Source organism: Marmota marmota, unplaced genomic scaffold, assembly GCF_001458135.2.
Source record: "Marmota marmota marmota unplaced genomic scaffold, marMar, whole genome shotgun sequence".
Classification (NCBI taxonomy): Eukaryota; Metazoa; Chordata; class Mammalia; order Rodentia; family Sciuridae; genus Marmota; species Marmota marmota.
This window is the reverse complement of record NW_026000116.1, coordinates 75123-99132: the sequence shown is the minus strand read 5'-3', so window position 1 is coordinate 99132 and position 24010 is coordinate 75123. Positions and strand designations below refer to the sequence as shown.

At 37.4% G+C, this 24010-nt stretch overlaps 1 protein-coding gene and 1 long non-coding RNA gene across 2 annotated transcripts; one reads left to right on the top strand and one right to left on the bottom strand.

Annotated features, from left to right (window-relative positions):
* The first annotated feature begins 794 nt into the window (after positions 1-794).
* LOC107133689 (cytochrome P450 3A9-like) lies at positions 795-23377 on the top strand. Its single transcript, XM_048784710.1, is given in 14 exon segments — positions 795-945; positions 2845-2938; positions 3972-4024; positions 5551-5650; positions 8952-9065; positions 9321-9409; positions 10100-10248; positions 13898-13968; positions 13970-14026; positions 15624-15690; positions 17936-18096; positions 19435-19661; positions 22029-22191; positions 22770-23377. Coding segments are annotated over 14 exon segments (1563 nt in total). The 5' UTR covers positions 795-874; the 3' UTR covers positions 22917-23377.
* Positions 1357-10121, bottom strand: LOC125611053. Its single transcript, XR_007341160.1, has 3 exons — positions 10011-10121; positions 6517-6521; positions 1357-1367 (listed from the first exon to the last, which is right to left on the bottom strand). It is a non-coding gene; the product is annotated as an uncharacterized LOC125611053 (long non-coding RNA).
* Positions 23378-24010: the final 633 nt, after the last annotated feature.

The window sequence follows — 24010 nt, the reverse complement described above, 5'->3', positions numbered from 1 at the left end:
CACTTGCTATGAGTTTTCTCTTCTAAAAGATAAGAATAAATCTTTCCATTGTTAAAATGCAATTGTGCATTTTAACTATACAAAAGAGGTCACAGAAATGTGGATTTGGGGATACATCTACTGAAAAGTTCATTTGGAAAAGATGGAGAAGAAATTATAGCTTTTTCAGAGAGAAAATGCATGGAGTCCTTCACTGGAACAAACAAAATACTCTTATTATGTACATGTTCATCAACAACTAAAAAATATTTTTGAAAAAGTCTTCTATGGGGCAAGAGGGCATTGTAAGCAGAGGAAAGTGCATGAGTAGTTATTTAGATAAAATCTTTTTGGGTAGAATTTAAGGATTTTGTAATGAGAACACCCATGGAGACAAAAACTGATCAGAGGACATTTAATTCTAATGTTTCATTGGAGTTTCTGAAAAGAAGCAATAACATTTGGTTGTAATAATAACACTGATTGAAGTTTTTTTAAAAAAATATTTTTATTGTAGTTGGATATAATATCTTTATTTCATTTTTATGTGATGCTGAAGTTTGAACCCAGTGCCTCACATATGCTACGTGAGCACTCTACCACCGAGCCACAACCCCAGCCCCATCAAAATTTTTATTGATAATTTTTATAAAATCTGAGCTCAAAGATCAAAATAGGCATATCTCCATGACTCATTGCCAACTGCCAAGTTGGAGAGGGCACCTGGCTTCTGCAAAGGTGGGTGGAGCACAGGAAGTTTTTTCTATTGGTTGAACACCCAGCCACACCTCTTTTCCCAGCATATAAATATGCCAGTTTGACGTCATTGAATCACAGCTGCTCACAGAAGGCAAGCTTGGCGCTTCTAGATTACATATCTGGAAGGAAAGTAGTGATGGAACTGATCCCAAACTTTTCCATGGAAACCTGGGTTCTCATGGGAATCAGCCTGGTGCTCCTCTATCTGTGAGTAACTGTCCCAGTTTCTCGCCTCTTGAAACCTCCCATTTCTGTGACTAGGAGGTTTAGTGATATGATTTAATTTGGAGAATGAACTTCGGAGTGAGTCTCAGTTTGAACCTAGATTAATCAACCAGAGGAGTTCAGTAGATGCAGATTACAAACAACTAGACACCTTCGGAAAAGTGATGCACCCTTTGAAAACTTTCAGAATTATGAGGGTAAAGAGGGGTCTTCACAAGTTTCTGTGTCATTGTTTATCTTTTGTGTTTTATGTGCACTACAAGAGATGTGTAGGAGGCTTGTCTCCTGTGGAACAGGTGGTTCCTGCTCCTCGTCCCACATCCCAGCACCATTTGTAAAATGCACCAAGTGCACCCCAGGTGCTACCACAGGCTCAGACTCAATTCTTCCCTCTGTTCTCTTCCCTTTCCCTGGAATAGCCCTCCTATAAAAACTCAAGTGCTCCACCCTGCAATATGCAACTACTGCTGAATGATGAAACTATTGATCAAAGACCTGGGAGAAATTTGGAACTTTTATTCCTTAAGTTAGCATCAGTATAGAGATTTGTTTCTCTGTGGATTTGAAATCTAATGACAGCTTCAAGAGACAGAAGTTTCCAAGCCCATTTTGTATTTTAAATATTTGCTTATGAAATTCCAGTACAGGAGCATGAATAAAACCATCTAGTAGAAGAATTACTTTAAATAGTGGGATTCCTGGGCTATGGTTGTAGCTCAGTGGTAGAGAGCTCATCTGGCATATGTGAGGCACTGGGTTCAATCCTCAATACCACATAAAAATAAATAAATAAAATAAAGGTGTTATATCTGCCTACGACTATAAAAATATTTTTAAAAATAATGGGATTCCTGATTTCATGGAGCATGGGAAGAGACCAGTTATTTCTGACTGAGTGTAGAAGACATTGCCCCAAGGAGACCTTTGACTTCTATCTTAACTCCACTTTTACAAGAGTAGGCATTCATAATGATGTGAAAATAGAAAATATAAACCTGGTTGTAACAATTGAAGGAAAGGGTAGTATTCAGGCTTTTGTTGCATCTATTTTCCCTCCAGTGGCATTTTAAAATTAATGAAAATGTCTTAATTTTATTCTGTTCAATAGTACAATTTCTTTGAGGTAAGTTCCTCATGTTCCTTCTGAAGGTCAAAATAGGACCCTTGGATTTTGTATTTGTGAAAACTAACCTATTTAAAAATGAACTCATCTTTTTTGAACAATTGAAGGAATACTAATCTAATACATACAGCCATGATGTAGATTCTGCATGTCTTCAAATATACCTGCCCAACTGGTTATTCTTACTCAACAGTTTCCCATATGCAAGTGTTCTTAATCTATTACAGCAGATGAGTAAGGGAGAATGTGGACCAGGGATGCAATAAAAGGCATCCAGATAGGAGTTATGAAAAAGTGGGAGAATACTCCTGTCTGCTCAGGGAAGAAGTCCCAGAGTGGGGACGGCCCCACTGGAGGCCACTAAAGGGGCCAACATGATGGCATCAAGTCAACTTCCTAAACTGACACCAGTGAGTGAAGTGACCTGGAAGAAATATAGTCTGAATGGCTCAGGAATTTTTAAACTCATGTTTGGGGACTTATATCAGATATTCACTATAGCACTGGGAGCCTAATGATGGAACTTTACAATAATCAGCTGCTTTGGGTAACTATGATGACTTTTGTGGTTTCTCAGGGAATGTGAGAGAGGAGATGATGAGCAGATGTAATTAGGGCCATTGGAGTTTTTGTTGTTATTTATGGCCTACATGTTACCTGCCTGGCTTCACTGTTCCCATTCTTGATCAGTGACTCGTGAGCCAATATATACCACACAGTCACAATCCCTTGACCTGGATTTCTCTTCCACTTTATAGACATTGGACTTATTCACATGGATATTTTAAGAAGCTGGGAATTCCAGGGCCAACACCTCTGCCTTGTTTTGGAACTCTTCTTAATTATCGCCAGGTGAGTGTCATTTGACCTCCCTGTTTTGCCTCTTTTGGCGCAAACACCTGCTTAGTTACATCAGTAGAAATTTAGCTCCGTGAGAGAAGTTTTGAGATTTCAAGCTTCAGAAACTGTGTGAGGGCCCCATCCAAAGCACACTCAGGTTTATCCTGGGGCTCTGTTTACAACTCCTCATAGTGTCAGGTTCACTGCTGTTGATGAGCTCAGGACTCTGGCACATTAACAGTGTAAGCTGTGGACTTTATGTTCAGACTATTAGCATTCTCACAGAATTTTCTGTGTTTCTCAGTGCAGATTCTAGGAAGATACACTCATATCTCTGGGATGCTTTATTTGTACAGCTAAAATATTACAAATGAAACTTAGCATGAGGAAGATTAATAGCTTAGTTTTTATGATGAAAACTCACACCCAGTGTCTAACTATATGTGTACTATGTGCAGATAGGTAGCATCTCCCCTTTTCCAAGTTGAGCTCCAACACAGGAAGGCAAGTCCACTTTTATTTGCTCACTATGTCACTTACTCAACGACATGATTGTGACAACATAAATCTCCTAGGCTAGAGGAGGTTGCTGGTGTCTTTACACCCTAATTCTACCAAAATTCTACCAGAAAACATGAGATAAATTAAAATGATACTTGATGAGGAGATAAAAGATCATGCATGGCCCTGGGAAACACTCATTTTCTCTCACTCTGGGTTTCCTCGTGTGCCTATGGAAATGATAATTCAGAAGGTCCCATTATTTCTGAGACAACACAAGCAGACGAAGAAATACTGCAGAAGAGAAGCATGTTGTATTCATAGACAAGGGGAATTGGTTGATTACGTATAATAGTTAGAGAAAATTCAAGTGACTTTACATATTTTATTTCAAATATTGCATATTTTCTCTTTTCTTCTCAGAAGCCTCTGAGTAAGAGCTTCTCTCTAACCACCTGTTAGGAACAGCAAGCCTGATTTCATGGGATTTGAGTCATTTGACATTTGTAACAATAATGTAATTTCATTTTGTTCTTCTTCCTAGGGTTTGTCTAATTTTAACACAGAATGTAATAAAAAGTATGGAAAAACATGGGGGTGAGTAATCTGGGAATTTCTCTTTGGTAGACTTGTTATGATGTGGTGCCCCAATGCCTGAGGACAACCTCAGCCCAGAACATTTGGGATGCAACCCTCTGTGCTGCAAAGTCCTTGGAGGCTTGTCCTGCCAAAGGTCATGCATGTCACCAGGAGTCTGGGTCTACAGTCTGACTTAGGTTGAGAATGTTGCATGTTTTGGCTTTTCTCCTGCTTTTGATGACCCAGAGTCTCCAGCCTTACTTTGTGTCCAATGTCTGGCTATTCCTATCTTCCCCATTTTTCTTTCTTTTTGACCCCTTTAGATGAATAAAATGTATTATTTGAGAACTTTTTTAAAAAATCATAAGCTTATAAATCTGTGGCATCATCTCTTTCCTCCACTGATTTCCTTTTAATTTAAAGACAAAATTCCCTTATTTAAATTTCAGATTTAATGTATGCTTTTGAACAAAAGGCTGGGAGGTACTGGGAAGCAGATGGGAAATGATTTCTGCTCAGCTTTTCATTTCCTTTACTTTCTTTCTTCTTTTTAATTGTCATAATTATTGTTGCTCATATGCCATTTTTAAGTTTTCAGTGTTGATTTTTCAAGGAAGCATTTCTTTCTCTCTTTCATCCATTTGATGTTAAGACCAGACATAGGATGGAGTTCCATCAGTGAGTTCCCTGGTGGATTGATGGGGTTTATATTGGAGGGTGGCCTCAGCAAACTGTAGCAACTATTCCCTTTCAGAGCTGGTGGGGGTTTGGTGGGAGCCATAGAAGAGGTGTAATCATTTTGCTCTACACTAAAAATAGTGGTAAAAGACATTGACTCTTCTTCTCTACCTTCTCTCATCAATCCACAGAAAGCCACAGGGCTGGCCAGAGTGTTCTGCTCAGTTGACATGGCCCATAGATACCATGTGATCCAAGGACACAACATGCCCCACTGGATCTCCAAAGTCCCCATTTCAGCTACCACTTGCAAAACTTAGTAATTGTGAGGAGTTAGTCAATTATCTGCCTTCAATTTTTCACAAACCTATATTTTTCCATGTAAAAAGTTGTGGAGACTATGGGCTGAGGCTGTAGCTCAGTGGAAGAGCGCTTGCATAGCACAATGAGGCACTGGGTTTGATCTTTTGCACCACATAAAAATAGAAAAATAAAGGCTTCTGCCCACCTGTAATTAAAAAATAAGTAAATAAATAAACAAATAAATAATTTATGGAAAGTAGCATAGGCAATACTATTGTATTCACCATCTAGATTTAACCACTGTTCCAATGCTATTTCTAATTATGATCTCTTAGAAGGTGTATTTTGTCTCTACGTTTCTCTTCCTACCTACTTTACCTATATTACCCTTTATGCTATGAAGACTCCAGTGGTTTCTGTGGTCAGAATCCCCAACCAGAACTTCATGTTGCTATGTATTGTAGGAGTAGGCAGGTAGAATAGATAACATCAGGATCAAAGTCTGGATTCCTGCTGCAGAATCTGGCCTGTTAGATTTAATCAGCTTTGCTTTCCCAACACAGCCTGTTCGATGGTTCACAACCTGTTTTGGCTACTACGGAGCCCAGCATTATCAAAACAGTGCTGATCAAAGAATGTTATTCTGTCTTCACCAACCGGCGGGTAAGCACTCACTTTTCAACATTTTAACATTTATTTATATTTTTAAGTTTTTATTTGTTCTTTTTAGTTATACATGACTCTAGAATGTATTTTGACATATTATACATACATGAAGTACAACTTTCATCCTTGTGTTTGTGCATAATGTGGAGTTTCACTAGTTGTGTATTCACAAATGAACATAGGAAAGTTATGTCTGATTAATTCTACAGTCTTTCCTATTCCCATCCCCTCACCCTTCCTTTAGTTCCCCTTTGTCTAATCCAAAGTAACATTTATTTATTTATTTATATAATTTATTAACTCAATTTTTATCCTGAGATATTTACAAATTCAGAGGGCATTCCTTACCAAAAAATTACCAGGTAGTTTCATGTATAATATATTCTGCTTTACCCAATGATAATTTCTTACATGACTATAAATTTATTAAGTTCTTGTTCCTATAGTAACAGGAAATTGATACAATCTAGGCTTTTCATTTTCATTTTTTCCATTTTGTGTGCCTATATGAATGAGTCTGCAGCTCTGTCCAAATGTATCACTTGCCTACATTTGTGTAGATTTAGATTATGTTATTAATGTGTTTTTCACCAATTCTTCATTATCCTTAGAAATGTGCCTGACTTCTTGTGTGGTGACCACATTGGACAAAGATTGCACCTATAAATAGGGAAAATCCTATCTGTATTTCTTTTATTTATTTGTTTTTCTTTTCCTCTGACATCAGCTGGGAGTTCCAGTGTGAAGTTGAGTAAGAGCCAGGAGAGTGAACTTTTGAAGGATATAGACTTTAATCTTCCAAAGTTTACCCCAATTTTAGATGAGGCTAATGTGTGTGTGTGTGTGTGTGTGGATTCCCATACAATCTCTATCTTCACTTTTTAAAAACTTTGGGGGTAGGGATATAGCTCAGTTGGTAGAGTGCTTGCATCGCAGGCACAGGACCTGGGGTTCAATCCAAAGTTTAAAAACTTTGATTAATATATGATACTTCAAAACCACCCTAAGATACCATCTCACTCCAGTAAGATTGGCAGCCATTATGAAGTCAAGCAACAATAAGTGCTGGCGAGGATGTGGGGAAAAGGGTACACTTGTACATTGCTGGTGGAACTGCAAACTGGTGCGGCCAATATGGAAAGCAGTATGGAGATTCCTAGGAAAGCTGGGAATGGAACCACCATTTGACCCAGCTATCGCCCTTCTCGGTCTATTCCCTGAGGACCTTAAAAGAGCATACTATAGGGATACTGCCACATCAATGATCATGGCAGCACAATTCACAATAGCTAGACTTTGGAATCAACCCAGATGCCCTTCAATAGATGAATGGATTAAAAAACTGTGGCATTTATACACAATGGAGTATTACGCAGCACTAAAAAATGACAAAATCATGGATTTTGCAGGGAAATGGATGGCATTAGAGCAGATTATGCTAAGTGAAGCTAGCCAATCCTTAAAAAACAAATGCCAAATGTCTTCTTTGATATAAAGAGAGCAACTAAGATCAGAACAGGGAAGAAGAGCATGAGGAAAAGATTAACATTAAACAGAGACTAGTGGGGGGAGAGAAAGGGAGAGAGAAGGGAAACTATGGAAATGGAAGGAGACCCTCATTGTTACACAAAGTTACATATAAGAGTTTGTGAGGGGAAAGGGGAAAAAAAAAAAAACAAGGGAGAGAATTAAAACAACAGCAGATGGGGTAGAGAGGGAAGATGAGAGGGAAGGGGAGGGGGGATAGTAGGGGATAGGAAAGGTAGCAGAATACAACAGTCACTAATATGGTATTATGTAAAAATGTGGATGTGTAACCGATGTGATTCTGCAACTTGTATTTGGGGTAAAAAATGGGAGTTCATAACCCACTTGAATCAAATGTATGGAAGATGATATGTCATGAGCTGTGTAATGTTTTGAACAACCAATAAAAAATAAATAAAAAATTAAAAAAAAGATACATACACTCTCAATGAATGCCACCATTATGTATAATTATAATGTACCAATAAAATATATGGGGAAATAAAAAATATAATATATATGATACTTGTGCATAATAATTGGATTTGCTGGGATCTTCAATAATGCATATATTGCACACTGCTCAAATACAGTCTCTATTTACTTGCCTTCCACATACCCCTTCCCAGCATGTACAAATCACTAATCTAAACTCAGATGAATGTTTTTACTTGTCTTTCTGTATATGAATGAGCAGACGTTGTTGAATTTTTCCTGATGCTTGGTAGAAAGCATTCAGTTTGCCACAAGTAAGTATATTGTTCGCTGAAAATTGTTTTTTGTAGAATCTCTGTCAAGTTAAAGAAGCTTCCCTCTGCTCCTAATCCCCTAAATGTTTACAGTGAATGAGTGCTGGAAGCATACATTTTTTGGTGGTGGTGGTGTACTGGGGATTGAACTCAGGGACACTAGACCACAGAGCCAAATTCCTGGTCCTATGTTGTACTTTATTTAGAGACAGGGTCTCACTGAGTTGCTTAGCACCTCAACATTACTGAGGCTCGCTTTGAACTTGTGATCCTCCTGTCTCAGACTCCTGAGCTGCCAGGATTACAGGCATGTACCATGCACCAGTGTGCCTGGCTGGAAGCATACATTTTAACACAAAAATATATTTTAGATGATGGAACTAAATTTCAAGAGTTTTACTTTGGTAGTCTAGCACCCAGGTGAAAAATAGAATTATCTTTCTTTTCTCCTCTGCCCTTTTAGAAAATACTGAAAGAACTTCCATTAATAACTTGTGTTTTTTTTCCTGTATTACACTTATATTCCAAATCCTTTAAGTTTCAAATATTATTATTTTTAAAATTATCATACCTAGGTACCCCTTTATCAAGATGCTTATGCTGTAAATGCATGTAAAGACAGAACTGATTGTAAGTAACATATGGTTGACAAAAAACATCTGGTATCTGTCACCAATCCATTTGTGCTCTGCATGGCCCTGGAGGTTGTACTAGGTCTTCTTAGGTCTTCTTCCTGTCTATTCCCCTGGAAAAAAAGTTTCCAACCAAGTGGAAATTTTGCATCTAAACAAAGGTTGGAATATAAAATCCAAATATGGTGTGAGGTCCCTGGGTGTCTCTTCCAAACTCTCAGGAGGTAGGCACTTGCAATCAATATTATTGAGTGTCTGACATAGGGCCAGATAACTAGTATGCAGTCATTAAGCATTTTTTTAAATAAATGATACTTATTTAACAACTTTTACAACAGTGGAAACCTCCACATTTATGTAGGACAAAATCTCTTTTCCTTTGGGCTCTAGGATCTTGGTCCAGTGGGATTTATGAAAAAAGCCATCTCCTTGTCAGAGGATGAAGAGTGGAAGAGATTGAGAACATTGCTGTCTCCATCCTTCACCAGTGGAAAACTCAAGGAGGTAAGGAGGGCTTTTCATTGAAAACATAGAGAATAAATCTGGGGATGGGTAGAAAATGAGAAAGATAGTAGTCCCTTTTAAAGGGATAGTTCTCTGAATTTGAACTTCCTAGAAATGTTCTTTTGTCTTTATGTTTTAGAAGAGATATAGTAAGATTCATTATAAATGTCCCATACTTCTTCATCCTGGGAAAACCATAGCCTTGGGGACTGAGTCTCTCACTTAACTATGGGTGATCTTGTGTTTTGTGCGCAGATGTTCCCCATCATTAACCAGTATGGAGATGTGCTGGTGAAAAACATGAGAATGGAATCAGAGAAGGGCAAGTTTATCAACTTGAAAGAGTAAGTAGCAGGGCAGCTCTGGCATTCCAAACTCCACCAGGAGCCCCTCCAACTGCCTGCCACAGACTGAATTCCAAATGTTGAGCTAGTGCAATGAGCAGACAAAAGCAAGTTTGGAGTCACAACTCCAACTTCTCATCCAAGAAAGGACTTCTCCCAGGGGGAGACAGGGCAGCTGGGGAGAAAGGATCTCTCCTGTATCCACCAAGGTTTGTTTGGCTACTGTTTATGACTTTGGATACACTAGAAGACAAAATACTGTCAAGGTCAAGGTCACCTTTTTGAGCCCTCTAGGAAGACTCAGTTATTCCACCCTTGTCCTGCTGAAGCTCAGTTTCTACACAACTGTCATCATCTACATTCTATTTGTGCTACTGTAGTGTGTCTGATTATGAATCGTATCCCTGTGTGGGTGAACTTCTTGAGTTCAGAGGTGATTCTAAGTCACCTCACTGTCCCTATCACTTCTGGAACAAGGGCAGTACCTCATTTTAACCTCATAAAGACCTCATGGTCAGTGTGAAGAGATCATAGACTGATCTGATGGTCCAGCAGATAACTGTTGACAGTGTGGGGCTCAATGCTTGTCTTGCTTGGGCACATGAACTTACTCCTACTTCTTGCTGCATGTGTAGTGGAAGGATTGGGAAGAGGCACTGATTTTAACTTTCCATATATTTCTCTATTCAGCATCTTTGGGGCCTACAGCATGGATGTGATCACTGCTACATCATTTGGAGTGAACATTGATTCCCTCAACAACCCACAAGATCCCTTTGTGGAGAAAGTCAAGAAGCTTTTAAGATTCGATTTCTTTGACCCTTTGCTCTTCTCAATAAGTATGTGAACTACCATGTTATTTATTCATTCTCTCTTTTTAAACAAGAGTGTAATTGATACATAATTAATATACCTTTGGATTGCCCCACTTATACAATTAAATGGTTTTCAGTACAAAGATATATGCAGCCATCACTAGTGACCATTTGTCAACTCAGAAGCAAGCTATCATTTCATTATTAACTCTCTATTCCCCAAGCCTAAGCAACCATGAATCCATTTTCTGACTCTATAGATTTGCTGATACTGTGAATTTTCTATTAATGGAATCCTAAAAGTCATGTCTGACTTCTTTCATTCATCATTGTGTTTTCAAATTCTTCCAACCTAAAGCATGTGTGAGTACTTCATTCCTTTTTTTAAAGAAATTATTTATTTGTTCTAATTAGTTATGCATGACAGCGGAATGCATTTCACTACATAATACACAAATGGAGTGCAAGTTTCCATTTCTGTACTTTTACATAAAGTAGATTCACACCATTTGAGTCATCATACATGTACCTAGGGTAATGATGTCCATCTTATTGCACCATCATTCCTATACCCATAACCCTTCCCTTCCGTTTCCTTTCCTTTTCCCTATCCAAAGTTCCTCCATTCCTCTAATGGCCAACTCCCATTATGGATCAGCATCTAATTATGAGAGAAAATATTTGGCCTTAGGTTTTTGGCATTGGGTTACTTCACTGAACATTATATTCTCCAAATCCATCCATTTATCTGAAAATTTCATGATTTTCTTCTGTTTTAATGCTGAATAATATGCCATTGTGTATATGCACCATGATTTCTTCATTCATTCATCTACTGAAAGGCATCTACTTTGGTTCCACAGTTTAGCTATTGTGAATTCAGCTGCTATAAAGATTGATGTGGCTGTGTCCCTGTAGTATGCTGATTTTAAGTCCTTTGGATATAAACTGAAGAGTGGGATAGCTGGGTCAAATGGTGGTTCCATTCCAACTTTTCTGAGGAATATCCAAACTGCTTTCCATATTGGTTGCATCAATTTGCATTCCCACCAGGAATGTAAGAGTATGCCTTTTCTCCCACATACTCACCAACATACATTCTTGCTTATATTCTTCATAACTGCCATTCTGAGAGAAGTGAGATGAAATCTTGAGAGGAGTTTTGATTTGCATTTCTGTATTTACTAGAGAAGTTAAACCTTTCTTCATATATTTGTTGACCAATTGTATAGCTTCTTCTGAGAAGTGTCTGTTCAGTTACATATCCTATTTATTGATTGGGTTATTTGTTTCCTTGGTGTTAAGTTTTTTGAGTTCTTTATATATCCTGGAAATTAGTGCTCTATATGATGTGTAGGCTGTAAAAATTTGTTCCCATTCTTTAGGCTCTCTCTTCTCCTTATTGGTTTCTTTTGTTGAGAAGAAGCTTTTTAGTTTGAATCTATTTGATTCTTGATTTTATTTCTCGAGTTTTAGGAGTTTTGTTAAGGAAGTCAGAATCTAATCCAAGATAATGAAAATTTTGGCCTACTTTTTCTTCTATTTTTTAAGTGCAGGGTCTCTGGCCTAATTCTAGGTCCTTCATTCATAATGAATTAAGTTTTGTGCGTGATGAGAGATAGGGGCTTAATTTCATTTTGCTACATATGGATTTCCAGATTTTCCAACACCATTTATTGAATAGGCTCTTTTCTCCAGGGAATGCTTTTGTCACCTTTATCTGATATGATATAACCATATTCATGTGGGTTTGTCTCTGTGTCCTCTATTCTGTACCACAAACAATACAAAAAGGAGCAAAAAGTGAAAAATGAGTGAAACATGAAAAGCAAGGGTAAATTGCAGGGATTCCTAGTCTCCCTCCCAGGGAGTACTAACAGAGAATGTCTTTAGCTGATGCCACTTCCCCACTTTTACTCTCTGCTGGAGAGTGCCTGGTCTTTCTGTTGAGCTAGCTCTGATGAGCTGATTTTCTTCTCAGATGATGATTTTGCTGGACAGCAGCACCATTCATCTTAAACTGGGTGGGAGTAATTTGGGCCCATCAGGGAGGAGCTTCCTCTCCCCCAGGGAACCAATGCACACCCAGAACTGCTGCCATCTATCCCATCAATTAATTCTCTTTGTATTCTAGAAGTTGATATTTTTAGATTTCGCCTGATTGCTAGTTTTCTGGGTTGCTTGCTATCATTTCCCCACAGTCTTCACATCTCCCCACAGAACTGTTGTTCTAATTCAGTCTCCAGGGACTGCTGGGTTATTGTGAGTTCTGCTGATACACCATTTTTTCTGACCTCCAAATCTGATTTTTTTGTTGTATATAATTCTTTTTATATGATGCTGGGTTTAATTTGCTAATTACTAGTTGAGATTTTGCATCCATAATTATAAGATATGTCAGTTTGTAGTTGTCCTGTGTTATCTTTGTGTTAAGTCTTATGATTAGGTTAACATGGGCATTTTAGGATCTTTTACAAGTGTTCACTAGATATTTCTCTGAATATTCGTGAAGAAGTAAAGAATTGGTATTAGTTCTTTGAATGTTTGGTGGAATTGTCCATGCAATATCTGGACCTGAGGTGCTCTTTGTAGAAAAGTTCTTAATTTCTATTTTAATCTCATCATGTGATGTATGTCTATGTATATTGTCTATTACTTTTTGTGTCAGATTCTGTTGTTTGTGTTTTTCTAGGAATTTGTTCATTTCATTAAAGTTATGTAATTTGTATAATTGTTGTGATAATTTGATTGTTACAATATCTTTTTATTTCTTTCTATGTTTATAATGTCAGTATTTCCCATTTTTCATTTTGAATGCTAATAACTGCCATCTTTCTATTTCTGGGTCAGTCTAGCTATTATTTTGGCAACATCGATGATGTTTTTCAAATAATTGCATTTGTTTTTATTAATTGCTTCTATTGACATTATTTTCTCTTTGATTAGCTTTCACTTTGGTCATTAATATTTTCTTCCTTCTGTTTTCTTTAGGTTTAATTTGTTCTTCTTTTTTTCATGATTTATTGTGTGAAGTTTGATTGTTCATTTGTGATCTTTGTTTTTATTTAAAGATAACAATTTTCCTCTACACAAGGATGGCTTTTTCTTCATTCCATAAGTTTAATATATTATTCCTTCTTTTTCCTTTCAGTACTTTATCTGTTTTCCCTTTATATTTCATCTTTCATCCAGTGTTTAGGTGAATATTGATCAATTTTCCCATACTTTGAGTTTCCCAATTTTCTTTCTAATAATGCCTTCTGGATTCCTCCCGTGGTGCTTGAGGAACACATGCTCTCTTTGTCCCATCCTGACTGCTCTTTCTTGAAGAGCATGATTAACCACAGTCCCAGACTAAAGCCTAGTTTTCTCCAAAGACACTCTATTCCAGTACATGAAGAGGAAAGGGGTCAGGGTTTTCATCTTGTTCCTTTGGTCACTCCACACAGGCACAAGGGGCCACTGATCTCACTGCTATGATTGTGGCCCTATATATGACCTCCTCTAGCTCAGCCAGTGGCCTGGAGCCCCATCAGTGGTCCTAACAGGAACAATTCCTCTTTAGGAACCCTTATGACTTCCACTTTTCTGATTGGTAGAAAAGATGTAATTGCTCCAGGTAAATTTTACATTTTTTCACTGAAGTGTTCTTTGTTTTTTATTTCCCCTGCAGCAATTTTTCCATTCCTTACTCCAATTTATGAGGCAATGAATAACTCTATGTTTTCAAAGGATGTCACAAATTTTTTTAAAGAAAGCTATAAACAGAATGAAAGAAAGTTGCCTTCAAGAGAAAGAACAGGTAAAATCTGGTGGTGGATACAGAGGAAGTTTATTTTTGATAACTTATTTGCCTATGGGTGTATGACTTCCATACTTCTTTGTATATTTTTAAAAGGTAGATGAAGAAGAACTCTTGGTTGAGAGTAGTAGAGGGTTTCCATTTAGGGAGAATAAAGAATTTAGCATCTGGTAATTGAGAAACAAGAATGAATCAGAGAGGGAACTGAATTAGAGTAAGATATATTCCATGCTTTTATAATTATGTCAAAGTGGACTCTACTCTCATATAACTAAAAAGAACTAATAAAAAAGGCTTAAATAAATAAAATTATATATTCCAAATACTGAAAAAATAATGAACCAGAGAGAAAGCATTTACAATTAAATAATGGGCATGGAAATTAATTTGTCAAGGCATAAATATTGCTGATAGAAAAAGTTCCAAATGCTCTAAAAAGGAGTCCTTGTACATTGTTGACTAGAATGCAAATTAGGAAAGTCTTTATGGAAAACTGTGTGGAGGGCCCTCAGAAATCAAATAAAGACCCACTGTATGATCCAGCAATCTCGTTACTAGGTGTATAACCACAGGAAATGAAATCAGTATGTCAAAGAGACATATGCATGTTTCTTGCAGCATTATGATAAAACTGTTCTTATTAATTGAGCCAAATATATTTTGAAAATATTCACCATTAGGAAATGATAAATGCAGTTAGAGATGTGTCTAAACTGACATAAACATCAAATAGCATATACATATATCAAAGTATTAGGGTACCTTGTTAATATGTAGAACTTAATTTTTTTATAAACCTTAGGGTTTGCTCTTTGAAATGTTTTTTTGAAATAGGGTAAAATGTTTTATCATAGTCCTTCTACTCAATAGATAAAATTTCAACATAAAATTTTTTTCCTGGTGCTTTAATTTCAACAGATTTTATATGGTCAAGAATCATTGCATTTCCAAACCTCTCACTTTACAAACTCTCCACAGAAGGCATCCTCAGGCTAGCTAGCACTGTTTGGCCCTCATGGAGCAGGCATGGGATTCTTTAGGTGAAGGTTTTGCCTCATGTACAAAGCCCAGCACAAGGATGTGTGCAGGCCAGGGAGCCAGAATGGGCCCTCCAGATGTCAGTACAAAGTTCATAGCTTCAAGCATGGTGGGATCTTTCAAGAAGCTTGCTCAAAATCTGATGAAGAACTCTAAAAATGGCAGGAGATTAATCTGTGATGTCTTTGGTGAAGAATTAAGGCAGTAAAACAAAATATTGCAGTCCAGGACTTCTCCCTGAGCAAAAAAAAAATGTAATAGGAGACAAAGCCAGCGACTCTCTGGCCAGAAGGCTGTGTTCAGAATCCACAGGAGCTCACAAGCAGGAAGAGCAAAGGCCAGTAGCTATTGGACACCACAGCCTGTTTTCACTCAGGGAAACGTCCTACTCTCCAAGTTTATAGATGGATGCTTTTCTTCACTGATGACTTAGGATACTCTGGCTGGACTTTTGTACTTGAAGAAGTCATAGCCTCAGATGGGAAGATAAGTTCTGCACTCTTAATTTATTTCTGACTTCATAATTGATCTTCTATCTTTGAAATCTCTCTCTTTCTAGCACCGGGTGGATTTTCTTCAGCTTATGATAAATTCTCAGAATTCCAAAGATGTGGAGTCACATAAAGGTAAACAAGGTTGCTATCTCATCTACTGATGGGGAAACTCAGAGGGAAGGATTGTTCTTGAAATGTGCAGGAGATTTTCCAGGAAGAAGAGTATTTCTACCTAGTTGCAGAAAGTGCATGCTTGGATATCATATATAGTAGCCTGAGGAACTTTCTAGAGAAGCACACCTAGAGCCATGTTCAATGTTGAAGCTGATATAAACAAATATTTCTTTTACCAGCATGGTATTTTTATTCAACTTATTTTCTTACTATTTTTATTTGATGCTCAATTCTCCCATATTTGTCCACTGGAACCCCTTTCATGTAGGCTCCTGAGTCTTCTATTATTATTGTCACCTTTTAAATGATTGTTTTAAAAGTAGCTTCTGTTTATTCTGGCCATAGCAATATTGAGCTGAAAACACAGAGGTTCTTCATGTAGTCTTGAATACACTGCTTCACTCCTAATATCCACCACCAGAGAGTTATATTTATCACAGTTCAGGAACCTGTGTTGACACACTTCTATCATTCACAGTCCACAGATTTCCTTAGGGTTTAACCGCTCTTAGTCTTGTACATTGTATGACATGTATCCACATTATAGTAGCATACAGTGTATTCTGTGCCCTTTTCATTTATTTTCTAACTATTTTCTTGCTTTCTGATTGAAGATATTATAGGTTTCTGCTCTGTTTCTCCTGACAGGTTTGTTTTTTGTTTTTCCAATTAATGGAATTTAGAAATCAAAATCTGTGATAATCTTGTGATTTTTTGCTTTTAGATACTCTCAGTAGACAAGATTATTAACATGAAATACTTCTACATGGAACAGAGGAAAGAAATATTTCTGTATCTACTCACATCCAGTAATATAAACTAGTTTTCTCTCTCCTTCAAAATTGTTTTTCCTAATTTATTGCTTATTTCTGTAATACACAAATACTCCCATTGCAGTTCTAATTTAAGGTACCTAGTGCCTTGACAACCATCTGAAAAAAGTCCTGAATGTTTAGGAATTAATTCTAAAGATGAGGACTTGGCTTACTACAGCCTGACAGTATACATATTTTTAAAAGATATTTTTATTTTTTTGTTGTAGGTGCACACAACACTTTTATATTATTTTTATGTGGTGCTGAGGACCAAACCCAGTGCCTCACGTGTGCTAGGTGAGTGTTCTACCATGGAGCCAAAACCCCAGCCCCAGTGTACATATTTTTATGTTCACATGTACATATCATCTATCTATCTATCTATCCATCCATCCATCCATCCATCTATCCTGAATGTATCTACCCAGTTCTATTCAGCTTTCTATGATGAAGGAAACAGTCTATAGTTTAACTCTTCAATAAAATAACAACCAAACACATGTGCCTACTTAGCACTTGACATGTGGCTAGTGTCACTGAGGAAATGAAGTATATTGATTTTTAATTAATTAAAATTTAAACACCCACGGGTGGATGGTAGCTACGAATGCAAACATCCGAGCTCCAAACCTTGACTTTTATTTGGTGCAGGATAGAGAGTTACCAGGAATTGAACTCAGGGGCACTCAACCACTGAGCTACATCTCCAGCCCTACTTTGTATTTTATTTAGAGACAGGGTCTCACTGAGTTGCATAGTGCCTTGCTGTTGCTGAGATTGGCTTTGAACTCATGATCCTATTGCATCAGCCTCCTGCAGGGATTACCGGTGTGTGCCGCTGCACCTGGCCCGAATCTTGACTTTATAGTCCTATTTCATGGGGTGCATACTCACTGAGATAAAAGATTTGATAATTAAATGTTCTCATGACATCATCATAGAAAATCAACATCAGTAAATCTGAACTCTGTAGACCATTCAAACACTTGTTTTATGTATTCTTTTTTATCTTGAATTGCATGTTTGGCACAGAGACCGTGTTTATTTCAGGGCCCAGGTATCTAAAAGTTCATATTGATCATACTTTGTATCTTAGATAGAAATGGTATCTCTTGAAATTATCTATCTTTGGTGGTGCTGACAATGGCACAGTTAGTAGCCAAGTCCAAGAGTGGTGTAGACCTCAGGAAAACTGGATTAAAAAAAAGTTTTCCTTTGTTTCCCCTATTGGATAGACATGAGAGTGAAAACCACTCTGAGAATGACCCTGAATTGCTTTTCCATGGTCCTGCCTAGTGATCAGTGGGTTTTAATGGGATTTCTCTTCATCTAAACCCTGATGTTGTGATTTGCTGGATTTACCTAAATTGTGTTTCCTCTTCTGTTAACCCTGTCTGATCTGGAGCTTGTGGCCCAATCAATTATCTTCATTTTTGCTGGCTATGAGACCACTAGCAGTGCTCTTTCCTTCATTTTGTATGAACTGGCCACCCATCCTGATGCCCAGACCAAACTGCAGCAGGAGATTGATGCAGCTTTGCCCAATAAGGTGAGAAGATGGTACCTGGAGAGGGAGGAGAGAGGTGGAGCCTCAACAAGACTCCCTCCTTTTCACTTCCTAGGAGGCTTTGTTCAAAATATAGCCACTGATTCTTTTCATCAACTCTGTTTGGAAAGGATCTGAAGAGAGAAATGAAAGGGAAAACACAGTACTGAGGGGAAAATGCTATTCCCACAACTACAAGGAATTTTGAAAAGAGTGTAATTTCAGTTGTACCCATTACCAGTTACCATGATGACACCTAGGAAGTGTAAGCATGTGTCACTCAAGTGTCCAGATCATTGGCTCTGCTGATCTGTGGCAGGAGCTCCTGCCTGGCTGTCTGCTGAGTGAGCCTGGGCTTGGTGGGCAGGCCGACTCTGCTCTGCTCCACACAGCTTCATACTCTAGTCATGTATTAGAGAGAAGAAGTCAGGGGATGAGTCAGGTTTTCTGGCTCCTGAGCCAAACACTTTACTTCTACCTTGTGTCCTCTCCAGTGTCACACCAGGCATTAGCCACATGTTGTGCCTGCTGTCCTCATACCTCTTCCTAAACAGGGAGTCTATCAGATATGAAGATACATGGTTTCTGGGGCTGGCATGGCTTGTTTGGCAGTGAAGTGGGCACAAAGCCTCTTCTTCAGAGCTCACAATGAAGCCCTGAAGAACAACCAGGAGACTGGTCCAGAAACAGAGTGTGGGGCTGAGAGTGGCTTCTTGTCCTCCTTAGAATGTTCTGTGAAACTGAAATTGTGTGACATGGTGCCATCGAATCTTAGCCTTCTTTTGGTGGTACTGGGATGGAAGTTACCAGTTTCTCCCAACATTTTTTACATGATGTAGTGTTATCTCTAAGTGTGTGTGTGTATATATATATATATATATATATATATATATATATATATATATATATATATATATTCAAAGCAGGATTATTCAAGAAAAAACAGATGTATAATGGGTTATTTTCTCTTTTCTATGTTCTATTTCCTTGAAATAGGCATGTGACTTTTCTAGAGAAAGGTAACAGTGACTTTCACATTATTTTGCCTGAGTGTGATTGTCATATTCTATTAGTTACTTTTCCTTGCATGAGAAAAAGTAGTACATGATGATTCTGAAGATATTATACACTGAATTTGGGATTGTCCCAAAGGTCTCTTATGTATATGGTTGTCAAATGGACATGATTGTTATTACAATGCTTAGTCAATTGTAAGCACTACTCTCCTTCACCATTCTGTTATTCTTGGGACCTCCTAACACTTTAATAAAACTATGTACATTGAGTTTAAATTTAGTTCCAAACATGAATTTCCAAAAATCTCTTTTTTTTTCTCTTCAGGCACCTGCTACCTATGATACCGTGTTACAGATGGAGTACCTGGACATGGTGGTGAATGAAACTCTCAGGTTGTACCCAATTGCTGGCAGACTTGAGAGGGTCTGTAAGAAAGATGTTGATATCAATGGAGTGCCCATTAGGAAGGGGACAGTGGTGATGATACCAAGATTTGTTATTCATCGAGACCCACAGCACTGGCCAGAGCTTGAGGAGTTCCGCCCTGAAAGGTACAGGGCCTCTGGGAAAGGGAACCACCCTGGGCTAGGGTTGTCCAAGCATGTCCTTGTATTTATCATAGATGACATACAAGTAGCTATGTAATCATTTTTATATATGTCTTTGTATTTTCAGCAGTTTTCCTGTTATAAATATAACATTTTCTTGCAAAATGATATGAATTTATGACAAGGAACAAAACGAATGCTATGTCCATTCACTATCCTAAATTCTTTTTAAAATTTTTTTAATTGATTTTTTTAAAAAATAAATGACAACAGAATGCATTATAATTCTTATTACACATATGCAACACAATTTCTCATGTCTCTGTTTGTATATAAAGTATGTTGACACCAATTTGTGTCTTCATACATGTACTTTGGATAATGATATTCATTACATTCCATCATCCTTGCTATCCCCCTGCCCCCTCCCTTTCCCTTTCACCCCTCTGCCCTGTCTAGAGTTCATCTATTCCTCCCATGCTCCCCCTCCCTACCCCACTATGAGTCAGCCTCCTTATATCAAAGAAAATATTCGGCATTTGTTTTTTTGGAATTGGCTAACTTCACTTAGCATTATCTTCTCCAACGCCATCCATTTACCTGCAAATGCCATGATTTTATTCTCTTTTAATGCTGAGTAAAATTCCATTGTGTATATATGCCACATTTTTTAAATCCATTCATCTAATGAAGGGCATCTAAGGTTGGCTCCCCTGTTTATGTATTGTGAATTGTGCTGCTATAAACACTGATATGGCTGTGTCCCTGTAGCATGCTGTTTTTTAAGTCTTTTGGCTATAAACCAAGGAGAGGGATACCTGGGTCAAAAGGTAGTTGCATTCCCAAATTTCCAAGGAATCTACACACTCCTTTCCATATTGGCTGCTCCAATTTACAGTCCCACCAGCAATGTATGAGTGTACTTTTTTTCCCTACATCCTCGCCAACACTTATTGTTGTCCTCATAATAGCTGCCATTCTGACTGGAGTGAGATGATGTCTTAGAGTAGTTTTGATTTGCATTTCTCTAATTGCAAGAAATGATGAGCATTTTTTCATATATTTGTTGATTGACTGTATGTCCTCTTCTGAGAAGTGTCTGTTCAGGTCCTTGGCCCATTTATTGATTGGGTTATTTGGTTCTTTGGTGCTTTGCTTTTGAGTTCTTTATATACTCTAGAGAGTGGTGTTCTATCTAATGTGTGAGGGGTAAAAATTTGCTCCCAAACTATAGGCTCTTTATTCACCTCACAAATTATTTCTTTTGCTGAGAAGAAACTTTTTGGTTTGTTAAATTCTTTAAATAATCATGAATTAATAATATGACCATGTTCTTATAAACATATTTCTATGCATATATAGATATTTTTGCAAAACTAGATTATATCATATTTTATTTGATTTTTGCTAGCAATTGATAATACATGCATTTAAACTCGGCATGTATAATTTTTTTGGGGTATCAGGAATTGAACTCAGGGGTGGTCGACCACTGAGCCACATTCATAGCCCTATTTTGTATTTTATTAGACACAGAGTCTAACTGAGTTGCTTAGTGCCTCGCTAAATTACTGAAGCTGGCTTTCAACTTGGGATCCTACTGTCTCCGCCTCCCAAGTTGCTGGGATTACAGGCGTGTGCCACTGTGCTCAGCCTGTATGTATGGTTTTTGCATCTATAATTTCAACTAACTAAATAAAATTTTTTCCTGTCAGTTTCCCCTAAACAGTCTAATACAATGAGCATTTATATAGTATTTACATATTATTAGTTAATATAGGCAATCCAGAGATGATTTAAAATATATTTAAGAATGTGCATAGGTTAAACAAGTATTTTCCCATTATTTTATAAGACACTTCAACACCCAGGATTTTGTTTATTCTGATGCTAAAACTAATTCTCCTCAGATATGGCACCATGACTCTGTTTGTGTATATGCATGTGCGTGTGTGTGTGTGTGTGTGTGTGTTTTCAAATTTCATAGCATGTGCCATAACATAACCACTATGTCATTTCATTTTATGTATTAACTCTTATACTCCTTATATTTTATGTTTGCGTTGTTTCCTTTAATGTCTCAATTTATCATGATTTCCTTTGAAACAGCATTTATTTCATCTCAAAAAGACTGAAAGATCCTATAGACTGAGGGGGAGAAAGGTGGAGAAACTCCTATAGGCTAAGGGGGAGAAAGGTGGAAAAACTCCATAGTTTAACAATTCTCATAGCAAAACCACAGCTGAATTTCAATAACCAGCCCAGAAATCATCTTTTACACCATTGCTTGGGGGGTGTCTAAGGCACAAACTGAAACAAGTAACTGTTGTGGTTTTAATGTTTTGTTGACTTGTCATCTTTGTTGACCAGGTTCAGTAAGCAGAACAAGGACAGCATCGATCCTTACATGTACATGCCCTTTGGAAATGGACCCCGAAACTGCATTGGTATGAGGTTTGCTCTCATGAACATAAAACTTGCTCTTGTCAAAGTAATGCAGAACTTCTCCTTCCAACCTTGTAAGGAAACACAGGTCAGTAGATTTTCATATAAATAATGTTTATTTGAAGATGTTTTTCCAAACAGAGGGGTCTAGTCACAAAAAAAAATATATGCTCATTCATCACTTAATTCTTAGATCTATAGTCCAGTGAATCTCTTCTGCACCATCTTTGAGATTTTAGAGTTCTTCATCGTGGGGGCTCCAAATCTATGGCTTTATGAAGAACAAAGTGTAAAAAAACGTATGGACTCAATGCAGATTAGTGTGAAATGTGTATGTGTGGACTGTGAACTTGAGCACAGTATAAATTCAGCTTTAAGTCTCCTGGAGAGACCCTGTGCACAGTCGTGAGGTATGGTGACCACAGGGTTCTGATGTTTGAGAGAAGATCTCCTCACCAGAACTTACAGAACCTCCCTGTCTCAGGCCTTGTACAGGATAAATGTTTTTGAAATAATTTTTCAGATAAATAAATAATTTTACGATCCAATCAAGACACACCTTAGAGAATGAGTATGATGAATTCAAAGTACATGATACTAAATGTAGTTTTTATGTTTGTGGAGCATCACTATGCTTAATGTATCTTCTCTACTTTGCTGCTTTGGTTCCTGGTGTTTCATTCATTGCTTCTCCATGTGCTTGTCTATACGTTAGAGATTCCCCTGAAATTAACCGATCAAGGACTTCTTCAACCTGAAAAGCCCATTATTCTGAAGGCTGTATGCAGAGATGGGACAATAAGTGGAGCCTGAACTTCCCTAAGGATTTGTGCATTGTTGTCCTCAGAGCCTGGGACCCAGAACATCAGAGAACAAAAATTTATTTTGTGAAGAAAACTCAAAATGAATATAGACTCTATATTCCTCAGTTGATGAATGATAAGAGATGCTGGACCTTTGCTGAGCTTGCTCAGGGTCTGTGCAGAGTATTATCTATTTTCTGATGGAAAGGAGGTGACCACCTCAGTGCCAGACATAAAGACTCACCTTTTCTGGGTCTAATGGGCTCTCTCCTCTCACCACCACTTAGTCCTGGCAGCTCCTCCTGAGCTCTGATCAGAGAATCAACAATTATCACCAAATTTGTCAACAAATTTTAATGAAAATGAGGGTGGTTGTGGTGGCTTTTGTAGTGACATTGATATATGATGTGTTCTTTGAAATATGCTGTGATAAGTTTTATAATGAGAAAGTCAATAAACATACCTTTAGAAGTTTATCTGAAGCTTCTATGCCCATTTAAGGGGATATATAGTACTGAATCCATGAGAGTCAAAACTAAATCTTTTGATCATCACGATCAGTGAATACATGGAGCTTTTTCAGGAATTCAAATTAAATAGTAAGGTAGATAAAGTTAACCCACTGTGAATTTTCCCATTACTGGAAAAGTATATTCATAGTGTCCTTCTGCCATTTTTGAAGTACAAAATTTGTAACAATTTACTGAGGTGTAGTTATTACTATATCTCTAGCTTAGATTTAATACTCCCATTTTATCCCTTGTTGATTCTGGAAAGCAAGAAACATATTTGTAGTCCATCTTCAACTCCTAATGGTGCAGCCTTTATCCATTTATTTTATTATTTATTTATTCAGGTACTGAGGATTGAATCCAGAGCCACATCCCCAATACTTTACTATTTGTTCTAATTATTTATACATGACATTAGAATGCATTTTGACACATTATACAAAAATGGAGTAAAACGTCTTATTCTTCTGCTTGTACATAATGTAGACATATACCAGTCATGTAACCATATATGCACATAGGGTAATGACCAATTCTTTCTACTATCCTTATATATATATATATATATATATATATATATATATATATATAT